The 15,503-nt window shown below is 44.4% G+C and overlaps 1 protein-coding gene across 1 annotated transcript in view; it reads right to left on the reverse strand.

The window, feature by feature from the left end:
* Window positions 1-1,260: 1,260 nt before the first annotated feature.
* LOC137147207 (zinc metalloproteinase-disintegrin-like cobrin) overlaps window positions 1,261-15,503 on the reverse strand; it is a 34,572-nt gene continuing 20,329 nt past the window's right edge. The window contains exons 6-7 of the mRNA XM_067539094.1: window positions 5,433-5,514; window positions 1,261-1,422 (exon numbers count right to left, since the gene is read on the reverse strand). Of these exons, the coding sequence (XP_067395195.1) occupies window positions 1,261-1,422; window positions 5,433-5,514 (244 nt within the window). The remainder of the gene's footprint in view (window positions 1,423-5,432; window positions 5,515-15,503) is intronic.

The raw sequence follows: 15,503 nt of genomic DNA on the forward strand, positions 1-15,503 counted from the left end.
GAGGCCTGAAGTGCTTCCTAGAAGGGGCTGGAGTGTACAACTTGAATGTTGCTCTTGAGTCCTGTAACCCATGGAGATTAGCATCAGTCTGCTCTGAAAAAAGCAAAGATATTTCAAAGGGCAGGTCCTGCAGTCTGTTGGTCCTTCTGTGGGAGCCCAGAGGACCACAACCCGGAATTCTTATGACAGCCACTGTTGAAGCCATGGACCTGGCAGCCAAGTCATCTGTATCCAGAGCAGCTTGGAGCGAGATACTCACCATCGATTTTTCCTTATCCACTAGCAAGGAGAATTCCTGCCTACCCTCTTCTGGGAGCATGTCTTTAAATTTCAGCAAGGAGTCCCATAAATTAAAGTCATACCTGCCCAAAAGTGCATCCTTGTTTAAAATCCTGAGCTACACCACTACCCTACCTCCCCCGGTAGAATAAACTTTCCTACCAGTCTAACTTCTGTGATTCTTTTGATTTTGGGGTTGTGCCCTCATGTCCCTGCCTTTCCCTCTCATTGGCACCAGAGACCACCAGGGACTCGGAGGAAGGGATGGGAGTAAAGAAACTCATAACCCTGGAGAGGTACATATTACTTACACTCAGTCTCCTTTGAAGTTGGGGGGAAAGGATGAAGGTGTCTTCCACACCTTCCCTTAATTGGGTCCAAAATGGCCTGATTGAGAGCCAGGGAGTGAGAGGATCCCTTTACTTCCTCCACGTGCGTGCCCAGACTTAAGGCAACCCTCTAACAATTCCTGATGTGCCTCCCTAACCCTAAGACTACCTCATCATGAGAGGAGGAAAAGAAGGCCATTGACTGAGGATGCTCTTTCTCCCTTTCTCTCGTCATGGTCCTGTTGAGCTGCTTCTTGGAGTCCGGTACCAGAATCAGAAACAGGTGTTGCCTAGTGGGTAGATGCTGCTTTCCTTTCTGAGGTCACTGAATTGGAGGGCCTGGAATACAACCTGAAAATGGAGGGAAAGCCCTACAGATTCTGAAAAGCACACTGAAAATGGCCCCAGTGATTCCTGGCCAACAGCTCAATGCAACTCTGATGATTAGATCCATGGAAGAGTGGAAACATCTGAAGGAGGAGCAGTTACACTGGCTCTGAGGATGGGACCCTGTGCTGGAGCCACCCAGTGTAAATAACTGGGCATGGTCATATTCTCCCATCATCTGGGGAAAAACCTTAAGGGACTCCTTTACAATGACCTTATCAAAAGACATAATTGTTGTAATATAAACTTTTAAACCGAGCATTACTCACGGGTTAAATGACCACATGACACATTTTCCTCCTCCAGAACATTTGCAAACACAACCTCTAGCTGTATTTTTTGGAGTATTATCATGAGAGAAGCCAAGAGAATGGCCCATTTCATGTGCAACTGTGATTGCATCATAGAGCATTGATTTATCTCTCGCCTGTACACAGACAAAACACAAAGACAAGAAGGAGTTATGAATTACATATGTCAGAGTTGTGTGATTGCATGAACACACTACACTGGATAATTTCATTTGCAAACATAAATCTAGAACACTGCAAAACCCCACAAGATAACATTTCGAGTGAAGGAATAATTTCTTCACATTGCCATCGGAGATAGTTTTAAGAGGGGGAAAAGATAAACCATTCACAAGTAATAAGTCTAGCTCTGACAAGGTCCTCAAGCCATAGAATTTTACCCAACAATTCCTACATAGAGTCTATAACTTCTAGGTGTGCTAAAGCATTTATTTTATAAGGACATCAATTCATGATTTAAAGATTCCATGTAATGAAGAATCCACCGTAACATTTAGCAAGCTGTTCTAATAGTTAATTAACTTCATTATGCCTTTTTTCCCATCCAAATTAATCCAGCTTCAGGTTCCTCTCTTTGATAAGCTAAATCAAACTTTTAAAACTTTTAAAGTCTCTCACCCTGAAGTAAGTTTTTCAGACTGACTCATTCTTATACTTCATCTGAACTACTTCCAATTTTTTACCATCCTTGTGAAGGTACAGATTGGGCAATGAGGGGGAAAGAAAGTGGACCCCTTATTTGGAAGATTAGGAGGAAGACCCCAGTCATAATGGATCATTGATATCAATTTCAGATAAGATGAGAGTAGGTAAATAACTTTCACCTATTGCTTCCATATCTTGGTTGTAGGAAATCCAGAATAATTTTTACTACTTTTAAATAATTGCACAGGACACACACTTATGGGATTCTTGATCTCATACTGGTGAGAGTAAGGGACTAACACAAAAAATATGGTTTAATTTCTCACTCTGGATAGTACCTAGATATTTATTTGTAAAAACTATTAGGTGCCACAGAGGTCCCGAGGAAGCTATTATAACAAAAATATGAAGCTCTGGGGTTTCAGCTGGGGAAATAGGTCTCCAGCTGAGTCACTTTCAGTTTAGTTCGTTCGATCCCCTTCCAGGGTGTATCACAGTTCCAAAATTACTGACTCTCTTTGAGGTCTTCAATCCTCTCTCAGAGCCTGATTCAACTCCCTCCTTGGGAAATAGGCCACTCCGCTTGTGGCTGGTGGGGGAGACCCTGGCCCACCCACTACTCTGGGTCCCAACCCAGGGAACCTATAAGTAGCAGCTGTCTGCTTTTCCCTGGACCACTTCCCCACACCCCCCTCCATACCCTTCCTTCACCCTTAGCTTGGGTTGAAGTCTTGCTTAAGCCCCAGCAGTAAACCAGGAGCTCTTTCTTGCCCTCCCGGTACCTGCCAGCAACTGCTCTGTACCTGGTTACTGCAATTCCTTCAGCCAGCCAAGATCATCATCCTCGCTCCTCTGACTTCAGGCAGCAACTGACTCACTATGTTACGTAGTAGAAAGTAAGAGCCTGAGACATGAGGTCTAGTATAACAGGCCAGGTATGAGGCCTGAGGCCTAGCATAACATTCCAGATATGAGACCTGAGCTAAAGTAATGGTCAAGTCTGTTATAAAGCAAAGTTAGCAGAAGTCATGCTGTGTATACTGGCAGGCTCACAGTAACTGGTAAGAACAGAGCTTGTATTACAAACACACATTCCAAAGAAATACTAGGCACAAGCACATTCCAGAAAGGTACCAGGACATCCTAATACCCCTAAGATAACGAAGGTTTACTGACCTCTCCAAATGACACTATAATGGATAGAAATGTCTTATTAATATGATGAATAGAGATGTTTTGACTGAACCATCCAGTACAAGGTAATGGGTGGCATCATACCACGTCAAAGGGTGGTACTTTGCCATGTCAGGGGGTAGCAACTACATGTCAGAGAGGCAATATGCAACTTGTTTGTGCCAATATATAAAAGCGGGTCTGACCAAGTGATGAACGGAAAGTCCTGCCATTTACTTAGCCAGTACCATTGTCAGGGGCACACAATATTAAGTGTACTTGTAGCATGTATAAGGTGCTCTCTGCTATGCTCGTTTGACAATAAACCTGGCTGGGTGCCTTCGTTGCTGAAAGGATCTCTGGTCTTATTGAATAATTTGATCATGGAGTAGTGTCTTGGTTACCTGCGCAGAGCTGGGACAGCATACACACTGGGAGGACATACATGCAGCCAACAACTGACAACATGCTACTGCAGCTTCTTTTATATGAGCCTGCTGGGCCCGGGTTGGCAGCTTCCTCACAGCCTCTCTAGGACACTTGGAGGACTCATCTCCATTGCTCCTTTCTGGGATGGGGTGTGGTAGAACCATGAGGCTTCCAGCAGGGTGCCTCAGTGTCGGGAACATCCCATCACAATGATGAAGTAATATACCTTGGATGATAAAGTCTGCAGATGACATATTGGTGGGGAAGTAATGAGAGAGACAGATTTCTGTTACAAAGAGGTATAAATCCCCTGGTTAAATGATCTCAGTCTAACAAAAGGTGTTTTAATACAGCCAAATGTAAGATAGCACATCTGGGAAAGATGAACAAAATGCTTGCTATACCTACAGGATGGAAGACTCTGTCTTGGAAAGCAGTGATGAGAGAAGGACTTGAGGATCATCGAAGTTAATCACCTTAATGTGAGCTGTCAGTGCAATGCTGTGGCAAAAAGAGCTAATGCAATCCTTGAATGCAAAGGGGAATATCAAGTACAAGTAGGAAAGTGATCTTGCCTCTGTACACAGCATTGGTAAAACTACTACTAGAATACTGTATCCAGTTCTGGTTCCACACTGGAGAGAGTTCAACAGAGAGCCACAAAAACGATCCAGGAGCTGGAAAATAAGTTGTATGATGTGAGGCTTAAGGAGCTGAATTTATTCAGCTTATTGAAAAGACAACTGAGAGGTGATTTGATTGCTGTGTACAGCTTTTTACACACATACCAGATATCTGATAAAGGGGGGTTTTCAGTCTTGTGGACAAAGTCATAACAAGATCCAGTGACTGGAAGTTGAAGTTAGACAAATTCAGCTTTGAAATAACATACAATTTCCTAGCAGAAAGTGTTGTTAAGCATTGGAACAGCTTACTATCACTTGGAGTCTTTAAAATTAGATTAGATATCCCTATAAAAGATATGCTTCAATCAAGATTCTGGGAGAAATTCTACTGCCTTTGTATGTGGGCAATTGGCTGGATGATCATAGCAGACCCTTTTGACTCTGGAATCGGTGAATCTATGAATCTCTTGTTCATTGCCTCCCTTCATGAGCTACAGGGAGAATAGAAAACTCTACATTGCCCTCAACATGCTTGTAAGACTTGCAGCTCTGCATTAGGACAAGGAATATAATCAAACTGAATACTTCAGGGTTTCTGCTGCTTATCTGCAGGGGGTTAGGAAGGATTTCTCCCTACCCACGAAATGCACAATTGCCCAAATATACTCAGGGAAGAGGGAGAAGGGAGAAGGTTCCACCTCCTCTGAAACATCAAAGTGTATCCAGATGGAGAGGGGACACTGCACTGGTGAACCAGGACTTTGAGCAGGTGCAGAGTCCTCTTTCTCAGATGACCATTTGGTATGCCTTGTTCTTATGCTCAGGGTCCAACTGATCACCAGAATTGGATCTGTTTAGCAGGGAACCTGGTTTTTTCCTCCTTCTGCAGCATGGGACATGGGTCATGTGCTAGGATCATCTAGGCATATCTCACCTAATCAATTCACTGCCATTGCAGGAGCCATGGTGGCACCTTCGTCTCTCCTGTTATCTGCCTTTGATACACAATAGTTAAATCATCTAAAGACTGAAAAGCTTTGGTCTGAGTAAAGTTATTGGATTTTGCATAGGGATATCTGGGTGAAATTTAATGCCCTGTGATATACAGGAAGTCAGTCTACATGATCTAATAGTTCTAGGCTTAAATGCTATGAAACAATACATTATTAGCATAATGTTACTGGAGAAAATATTTACATTAATTAAAATATCAATTTTTGAAGTGTACATACTGTAGACTATATTTCACTTACTTTGACAACAGCTACTGAGGGAGTTCCAGTGCACAGATGGTCTCCATATGCATATCCATCAATCCCTGGATATCTTCCACCCCTACAATAAAAATACATTAAATAATACAGTATGTTCAATTGATACTAAAATACTCTCTGTAGCTGTAAATAAGCACAGTGTAAATAAAAGAGTAATATATAAGATCTGTATTTAGAACTATAAGAAAACAATTTGTTCTTACCTGCAAATACGTCTCGTCATAATGTAAATGTCCACCAATCCAGACTTATTTACTGGCTAAAGTCTGCCCCATCAAAACCAACTGGAAATATCTTTGCTGAAGTGTCTTCTGCTGACAGCAGTGACCACATTAAAAGACAAGTTGCTTATGAGGACAAATATATATGTAAGAATGCAGTTGTCCCATTCATACAAACATAGGACCAGATCCTCAGCTGGTGTAAATTGGCTTTAATGGAGTTATACCAATCTATATCATCTGATGATCTAGCCTAAACTGTCTTCACTGCTACTTAACTGGTTTACAGTAGTACAGAAAAAGGTGGAATGCAAGTATTGACATAAACATGGAAGCTTAGGCAGGTCCATCATCACCCAATGAAGTGAAGCCTACATTACAGTGTTCGGTAAAAGTATACAGATACACCCAGGTTGTGACCTTTTATATTAAGTTATATAATATGTATTTGTTTCCAGCTGTGCATTCCACTTTGCTACAGGATATCTGACAGGTGATTTACTCTAGAAATTGCCTTCAAGAATTCTGGTTCCTGATCTTAAGATGAGAGGGCTGTTGGTGGGTTCTCAGTACTCCTACTATTATTGCCTGCACTTTCAGGTTCCAATTTAGCACAATACTTAAGACCATGTAAAGTCCCAAACACTTCAATGGGATTTAAGCACGTGCTTAAAGGTTAGGCATGTGCTCAAGTGCTTTGTTGAATATGGGCCTTGGAGAGCTAGAATGAAGGGCATTGTGAAGGAGTATGTAAAAACAACCGAGGAAACTAAATCCAAAATTCCACCACCTTAATTTGTTTTCTGTGTCTTCAAACAAGACTCCTAACTCTTGGATCTTGATGCCCAAACCTCCGTGTTAACAAACAGCACCTTCATCAATCAGAAACATGAAAAGTTTTGGAACCATCTCCTAGTTCCTCACCCATGCTGCAGCTCTGAAACTATAACTAACAGCACTTATAAAATTCCTTTTAGATGGCTGGTTATAACTAGACAACAAAACTAACTCGAAAATTTAGAAAGTAAGTCACTTCCATTTTCTTAACTGTAACTGGAAGTTCTTCAAGATGTGTGGTCTATATCAGTATTCCACAAATGAGGTATGCATACACACCAGGTGCCCAAGTCTGGACATTCTAACGAACAGCGTCCATTGGCCCCCACATGCACAGAGGACCTTCACATGCTCCTGACCAATGGCATAAGAAGGAGCGCAGAATGACACCCCTCCAGTTCCTATTCTTACTGAGAATCCAACAGGATCCAAAGCAGAAGGTATGGAGAGCAGGTAGTGGAATACAGATATGGAGAATATATCTTGAAGAACCTCCAGTTACAGGTGAGTAACCTCCATTTCTTCTTTGAGTGCTGGTCCCTATGTGTGTTTCACACATGGGTGATTGAGAAGCAATGCACAGATTGGAGTGTGAGGAAGCCAGCAGCAATGATGCTTGCAGTACTTTAGTTCCCACTGCTCCATCTGCAGCAGAGGGCTAACCCAGCACTTCATGTTTAGCAAACATGTGGATAGAGCTCCAAGGGGCTGCCCTGCATATGTCTAGTATTGGAACTTCCTGCAGGGATGCTGTAGAGGCAGCTTGTGCTCTTGTGGAACGTGCCCTGACTCCGTGTTACTCAGAGTATGTCTGATGTCAAGAGATAGAAGTTTTTTTCTCTTTGGCAGAAGCATGGCATTTCAGAAAAAAGACAGGTAAAAGGATACTTTGGTTGACATGGAATTCAGAAATAACCTTGGGAAGGAACTTAGAATGGAGACAATGGGATACCTTTTCCATGTGAAAACCCATATAAGGGGGGTCTGCTGTGATGTCTCACAACTCACTCTCCTGGCTGAAGTGATAGCAACTAAAAGTGCAACTTTTATGGATAGGTAGGACATGGAAGGCGTCGCCCAGGGTTCAAATGGTGGTCTGGTGAGGGTTCATAGGATGGGATTGAAATCTCATTGAGGTGTAGATTTGACCACTGGAGGAAAGGTACTTGGGTAAGTGAAAATGGAATGTCTATCTAATAGAGGAAGAAAGCCATTGATTGCTATGAGATGGACCTGCAGCAAGCTAATGAAAAGGCCTGAGTTTTTTAGAAAACAGAGATAATTCAAACTGACCAGAATACCTGCAGTTCCTGGAGAAGGATGATTATGCACCACCCAGGTGAAGAAACATCTCCATTTAACTAGGTGGTAGGTCCTAGTGGAATTTTTCCTAATTTGGATATGGACAACCAGAACCTGTGCAGAACAGGAGCATTCTATTTCGAATGCCCATCCCAACACCAAGCTGTGAAACGGAGAGAGTCCGGAGTGGGATATCTGATTCTGCCCCCCTCCTGAGTTAAGAGATCCAGAAAGTGGTGGATACTGATTGGGCAGCATGCTGATAATTTTCAGGAGCCCTGAGAACTAAAGCTGCCTGGGCCAACTGGGTGCTAGGAAAATGACCCTAGTCCTGTCATCATGGATCTTTCTCAGGACCTATGGTAGCAGGGGAATGGGTGGAAAGGCAAATCTGGATTGTTTTTCCATGACAAGAGGAGTGTGTCTCTCTGGGAGCTGTGACCCATAACTCCTCTTGAGAAGAACAGGGAAGTATTCTGTTCATTTGGGATGCACAGAGATCAAATTGAGGTGTACTCCACTGAGCAAATATTTCACTCTGAGCAGAGACGTGAATCTCTCACTTGTAGTTTGCAGAGAAGTGCCTGCTCAGCTTGTCTGTAGGAAGGTATGTAGTTTGGATAGTGATGTAATTTCTGAAACACCAGTTCTAAAGCCTGACTGCTTCCAGGTAAATGAAAAGAGATTTTTCTCTGTGCTGTTTGTTTATGTACAAGACCATGATGATATTGTCTGACATCACTTAAATATGGATTGAATGTGTAAGTGGGAAGAAGGTGTGCAAGCCAGGCAGACTGCTCTCAGTTCTAGTATATTGATGTGCAGTCTGGTCTCCTATGGGGTCCAGTTGCCTTGAGCACTGTGGCTGTTTAGATGGCATCCCAACCCAGATGAGAAGTGTCTGCTACAATGGTGGCCCTAGGGATGAGTGCTGAAGGGAACACTCATTCTCATTCTCTTTGGGTTTGATCACTAGATGAGGGAGGCGATGACTCTGCTGGGAACAGTCACTGTGGAGTTGGTATAATCTCTGTCTGGTGAATAGATCGGAGACAGGCCTGCAGACATCATGGATGAAGGCTTGCAGACAGCATCACATAAGTACACAAAGCCATAAAACCTAACACCGAGAGGCACATTGTCACCATAGTTCTTGGTCTGACGGCAATCCAAGCTATCAGCCTGCTCAGTAACTAAAAATCTTTTTCTGTGGGAAGGAATTCTCTCTCAAAAACAGTGTCTGATGACGTTTATTGTCTCTGTGGGTGATAAAAGAACTTTTCTCTGGTTATGCAGATGCCCAGGGCTGCTAAAAGATGGAGCAGAAACTGTCCTGAACTGACCTTTTGGCAGGAGCAAGCTACAAAGAGCTAAACATCCACATGGGAAAACTGAAGACTCTGACATCTCATTTGGGCTGCCATCACAGAGGAAAACTTGTGTAAGCATGCTTAATGCTGTTATTATCCCAAAGGGAAGGACTCTGAAATGGATATGTTCTTAGCCTACCATAAACGGCAGATACTTTCTGTGGGAGGGATAAATGTCTAAATGAAAGCATGTGTTCTTCATCTTGAAAGTCACAAAAACCATCCTCTCCTGAAGGGAGGGAATTATTGATGCTAACTTAATCATTCTGAATTTCAACTTTTGGAAACAGAAGTTGAGTTGTTGAAGGTCCATGATAGGTCTCAATCCTCTGTCTTTTGTGGGGACTAGGAAATATGGGAAACAGAACCTCTACCTTGATATCCAGGTGAGATGCGCTGCAGTAGGGAGTCTGCAACTTGATGAAGAGTCACCCTGTGAAAGTGATCCCCGAAGCAGGACCAGGAAGTGGATTTGTGAGGGGAGAGGAACTTGATAGAATGACCTTGATGGATAATTTCCAAGACTCAGTTGCGATCAAGTCTTGATTGTGGACGAAGAGTGTGTGATGCTCTCCCACCCCCAAATAACGGGGGAAGAGGTGGATGGCATCAGTGTCAATCCAGATGTCAAAAGTAGCCCTTTGCAGGTGGCTGGGAATGGGTAGATGTTATGGGGTAGAGGGGACTAAAACCCAAGACCTCTAAAGCCTCTGATGTTTCTGCAGAGGCTTGACTGGATGCTGATGGTAGAATAAGGCTTGAGCAGAGGGTGGTCATGACCTATAGCAGGGGTCGGCAACCTGTGGCACGTGTGCCAAAGGTGGCATTCACAATGATTTTGAGCAGCACACCGTGCCACTCCGGGCCCCAAGCAGGGCCTCACAGCAGCTGCTTCCCCTTCTGTCCTTGCCCCTCTCCCACGTGGGCCAAGCGGTGCCCTGCCTTGGCTGGAGCTGGTGAAAAGCAGGTGAGGAGGCTGTCCAGCCCCTGCGCACGCGGGGTCCCTGCAGCTCCTTAGATGCCCCCAGCGCGGGGACAGGAGGAGGGGAGGCTAAGGGAATGAGTCAGCGCGCCACTGGCCCTGGCTAGGAGCCACGTGGCAGCCGCTCCCCCCATCCCCACCTGCTTTGCACCGGCTCTGGCCAGGGCACTGCTAGGCCCATGTGGGAGAGGGGTGGGGCTGGAAGGGGGAAGCAGCCACCATGTGGCCCTGCTTGGAGCCAGGAGCGGCACGGCTCCATCCAGCAGGGCACCGCTGGGCCCACTTGGGCGAGGGGCAGCCGCCTGGGACCCGGCCCGGCCAGCACCCCTCCTCAGGTAGGCCACTGCTGCAGCAGGGTGAGGGGGAGAGCAGGACACAGGCCCATAGACCCCCCTCCACTGCTGGTGTGGCTACCGAACACCCTGGCAAGAGTGCTGGGCCCATAGCATGTGGGAGGGGGGAGGGGGGAGACTTGGCACCCCCCTCCCAAACGTTTGCCGACCCCTGATCTATAGGTTTGTCTCTGGTGTTTTCTCCTTGGGGCCAGAGTGTAAATCCCCAGAGAGCAAAGAGCTGAGTTCTTTATCAAGTGTAGGAACACATCCATTTTGTCACTGAAACGATTGAACTCAAAGGGAAGGTCCTGTATGGTATTCTGGACCTTCCCGGGGAAACAGGAAGACTTTAGTGAAGAAATCCTCCTTGTGACTATGCCAATGGCCAGATCACTGGATGCCATATTTGCCGCACTGCAGCCTCTGCAGCTTGAAGGGATGTTCTTGCCGCTGACTTGCCCTCCTCTATGAAGGACCAAAGTTGGGCTCTGTATTCAGAGGAAAGCTTGTCCTTAAAGTCCAACAGTCTGGAACAGCTGTTAAAATAATATTTTGCTAATAAGGCCTAATTGTTAGCGATGTGGGATTCCAGGCCTATAGAGGAAAAGACCTATTTCCCCCATGAGACCCAACCTCTTTGAGCCCTTGTTAGTCAGGGCAGTCCTTTGATGTTGCAACCTAGACTTCTCCATCCATGACTCTACTGTTAGGGACTGGGTGGGAGAAAAGAAATTCAGCTCTGTTGGTGGGGACGAAAGATCACCTCTCGACTCTTTTTGATGTGGGGGCACAGCATGCTGGAATGTGTCAGACCAATCTAATCACCTCCATGATGGCCTCGTTACCTGGAAGCATGTGGGCCTCCAGATGTGGGCCTCCAGATGTGGGCATGGAAGCAGATGTGGGCCTCCAGATGTGGGCCTCCAGATGGCAAAATATGCAGGAACTGGTGTTGTGGGTCCTGGACTTACTCCAGCAGTATCAGGAAGTGACTGACAATCCTGTGAAATAGCTTCTGGTACTGCCTATGATTTTCAGGCAGAGATGGAGAGGAAGGAGTAACTTCTTCCTATGGAGTCAAGAATGAGATTCCCATTGATACCATCAGTACTTATGTATACAGGTCAATATGCTCCTTGTCATGAGCCAATAGATCTAGTGGGTGCTGTAAAGGAAAAGTGTGGTAAGACTCCTGCATGGTCCTGGACATTTTCCATAGGGATCCCAGAGGCCTCAATAAGACCAGAAAGACTGAGGGGGACCAGATGGCATTGGTACCAGAGGACCCTGGGAAAGTCATATGTGGAGTGGTAGCACCCAGATCTCCTCAGCTGCCCGTCAAGAGCTGTCTCTCTCCAAGGAGATGGAGGAGTGGCCAGAAGGTCTGACTCTTCCAAATCCAAAAACTGCTCCCCTTCCAATGGTGGAGCTGTCGGTACCAGGATACTCCTGTCTGATGGTTGGAGAGGAGATACCTCCTGAGACACTGAAGCAGTATCAACCTCCAGTGTCATAATTTCCCTGAGGAGGCCTAAGCCGGATAGGATGGGAGACTCTGCATAAGAGAGGAAGATATCATAGATTAGAGTTGAAAGGGACCTCAGGAGGTATCTAGTCCAACCCCGACTAAATCACGCCAGCCTGAGCTTTGTCAAGCCTCTTGTGGACAGTCCTGGATGGGGATCTGTCCTAGTGATCATGAGACTGCACCTTACTCTCATGGGAAGCCCTGGAGGAAGAGTCCTTGGGCTCAAGAGCTGCAGACTCTACTCCTAAGCATGTACTAGGAGAGGCGCTACTTGCTAGTTGTGGCCAATATACAGGGGGTCTCCCTGGCTCAGATCAGAGTGTGGTTTCATACCTTCTCCATGAGGTGTTTCCTTAGATGAAGCTCATGAGCTTTGCGAGGTCTTGGTGGAAACAAGACACAAATACTACACTTGGCAGAGATATGCCTCTCACTGAAGAAGTCGAGTCAGAAATGGAGATTGTCACTCACAGCGAAGGAGCAAGAGCAGGACACAGAATTCTTGAACCCTTGGACTCTGAGTATAGACTCACACCATGAGGAGGGAGTACCCAGTAAGCGGGAAAACACACTATACTAACTAGACTATAAAACTCTAACTATACTAATACAAAAGTTACAAAGAATAAAAACTTTACAAATCTATTTACAGGTTTTATCAAAAGAAAAAGTTGGAGAAATGTGTGAACACAGGAATTCAGACTTAGGTCATGAGGTGGTAAGAAGGAACCAGCGAGGCGCACTCCCTCTTATGCACTTAGTCAGGAGCAGAAGGAGATCATAGAATCATAGAATATTAGAATTGGAAGGGACCTCAGGAGGTCATCTAGTCCAACCCCCTGCTCAAAGCAGGACTAACCTCAGCTATATCATCCCAGCCAGGGCTTTGTCAAGCCTCAGCTTAAAAACCTCTAAGGATGGAGATTCCACCACCTCCCTAGGTAACCCATTCCAGTGCTTCACCACCCTCCTAGTAAAAAACTTTTTCCTAATGTCCAACCTAGACCTCCCGCCCTGCAACTTGAGACCGTTGCTCCTTGTTCTGTCATCTGCCACCACCGAGAACAGCCTAGCCCCATCCTCCCTGGAACCCCCTTTCAGGTAGTTAAAGGCCGCTATTGTGCATGTGTGAGTCAACGGACACAGGGCATGCATGTGTACCCCATGTGTTGAATACACATAGGGACCAGCACTCAGAGAACTAGAATATAGCAGACGGACGAGAGAAGGCAAAACATCTTACACTTCGGCATATAGATGACAGGAATCTATATACAGGAAACTCTTTACTTTCTTTTGTTTACTAGATGGGTCATTATAAATCAGTGCCTTGGAACAGAGAAAACAAATGAACAGATAAGAAGTTGCATTTCTGTTCTTCCAGATGCTGATTCATAATCTCTGAGATCTGTCTAGCAATCAATTATAAAATAAAATGACCACCAGGATTGCCCAGGCAAAGGAAACTATTTATAAATGACCTCCCCAAGGACACATTTGCCAAAGGCTTTTTGGTGCAAAGGTCTAATGTGGAGTGCCAGGAGAAAAAAATCAGAGAGGACCAAAACTTTATTCAAAGACCATTAATGTCACTGGAAGCTTTTCCAGGGCTCAAGTGGCTACCTTGCAATTCTCTAAAAAGGAGGCTTCTCCTTTACAGAGGAAGAAAAGCCATACTTCTAGAGAAGTGGAATCTAATCCCTTTTGGACAAGAAACAATGGCTAGTGAGCCAATAGTGTAAATACTAGTTCTGATCTATTCAGATAGGATATTGTAAGAAGCTGGACACTCTTCTACAACCCTACCAAAACAACAATGGTCTCAGATTTTAACCATACCTTGGTTCCATCAACACAGAAATTTATAGCTTTAAGCCTTCCAGGGTCCAAAACAAACATGTATCTTCTGTCTACTGTACTAGTTGCCAGAGCTTTGGAGAAAAAACATAGGGGTCATCCAACAGTACATCTGAGATAATAGCTTCTGCCAGAAAACCTATGGAGCATGGAGGACACAACCAAATGCAACTGATGTCATATATATATATATATATATATATATATAAAAGAGGAAGAAGAGAAAGGAAGTCCCATTCAGGTGATATTACTGAATCCTTTACCACAAAAGCAATAGCTGCATTCACCTTGGGAAGCATCAGATTTGAACGCAGTATACAAATTCTGATATTTCTTATTGAGTCATTTAGATTTATTAGGGCACTTTCGTTCTGACTTTCACTTCTTCTAGGAAGGAGAACAGTGGGATGCACATCTCCTTTTTTAAGTTCAAAGGAAATATACCTAGTCATCTTTTGTTTTCTTTGCTTTGATTTCTTGCTTTGTCTTTTAGGGCCCCAGCTGTATATGAAGGATTGTAAATTATTTCCTTATCACCAAGAAGATATCAGGAAAGAAGAGTCTTTCCTATGTCTCTTCTTCATATTCCTCCAGATTAGAGTTCATATATATCCTATACTGGACAGAAATTTAAATGACAGAGAGAGAAAAAGGCTAATTTACCCTCATCCTAGGCAACCCAGAAGGGCTTCTTGTGGGAATCCAGCTATAGTAGCTGAGGCAGGGTCTGAGGAACTAAATATCTATTGCTGGATTGAGAGTGCTATAACAGAGTCCAATGACAAGATATGTGATGGCCTCTAAAGCTTAAATTCTGTGATGGCTCAGTCACTGGATTAGGCCTCACCAGAACTGTTATTGAAACCAGGGGTGCTGAAATGGAAACTTCTCAGGGGCTGCCCTGAGAAGTGTTACAGGAGAGAGAAGCCTTTGATCTTCTTTTGGTGTTGTTCAGGAGGAGGCAGATTATGAGCTCCTTGCTGAAACCAGAGGTGCTGTTGAATCACCAGTGCTGACATGGGTCCTTTAAGCTCTTTGTTGCTTCTGGTGTTGCTGCTGACATAAATGAAAATGTTGTTCATGCCTTTGAAGCAGCTGGTGTTACTGCGCTCTAGCAAAAAAATCAGTAGACTTTTTTCCTGTCAGGGTTGAAACAGAGTTGAGCACTGAAGGCACCACTAGACTTGTCCTGGCTTTTAACAGGCTTGTATCCTATTGCAGGCTACACAGTGGGCCTGTGATGACTGCTGCTTATTGTTTCAAATACAACAATTTAACCAAATAATTCACTGTAACCTTGTCCTCCTGTCTATTTCCTTGTATATCTCCACCTGTAATCGCCTCATATTTTTAGATAGTAAACTCTTCGGAATAGGAACTGTTTTTTGTATCATATGTTATATGGGTGTCACAGTGGATAATCAGCTGAACACGAGCTTCCAGTGCAGTGTGTAGCCAAAAGGACTAACATGATTCTTGCATATAGAAACAGGGGGATATTGAGTGAAAGGAGATAGGTTATATCAGCACTGTATTTGGAATGGGTTCAACAGCTGCTGGAATATTTTTGTTCAGCTCTGGTGTCCACAATTCAAGAAAGTTGTTGAAAACTGGAGAG

This window comes from Emydura macquarii, unplaced genomic scaffold, assembly GCF_026122565.2.
Source record: "Emydura macquarii macquarii isolate MOO-44397 ecotype Brisbane River unplaced genomic scaffold, CSIRO-AGI_Emac_v2 contig_509, whole genome shotgun sequence".
NCBI classification, from domain to species: domain Eukaryota; kingdom Metazoa; phylum Chordata; order Testudines; family Chelidae; genus Emydura; species Emydura macquarii.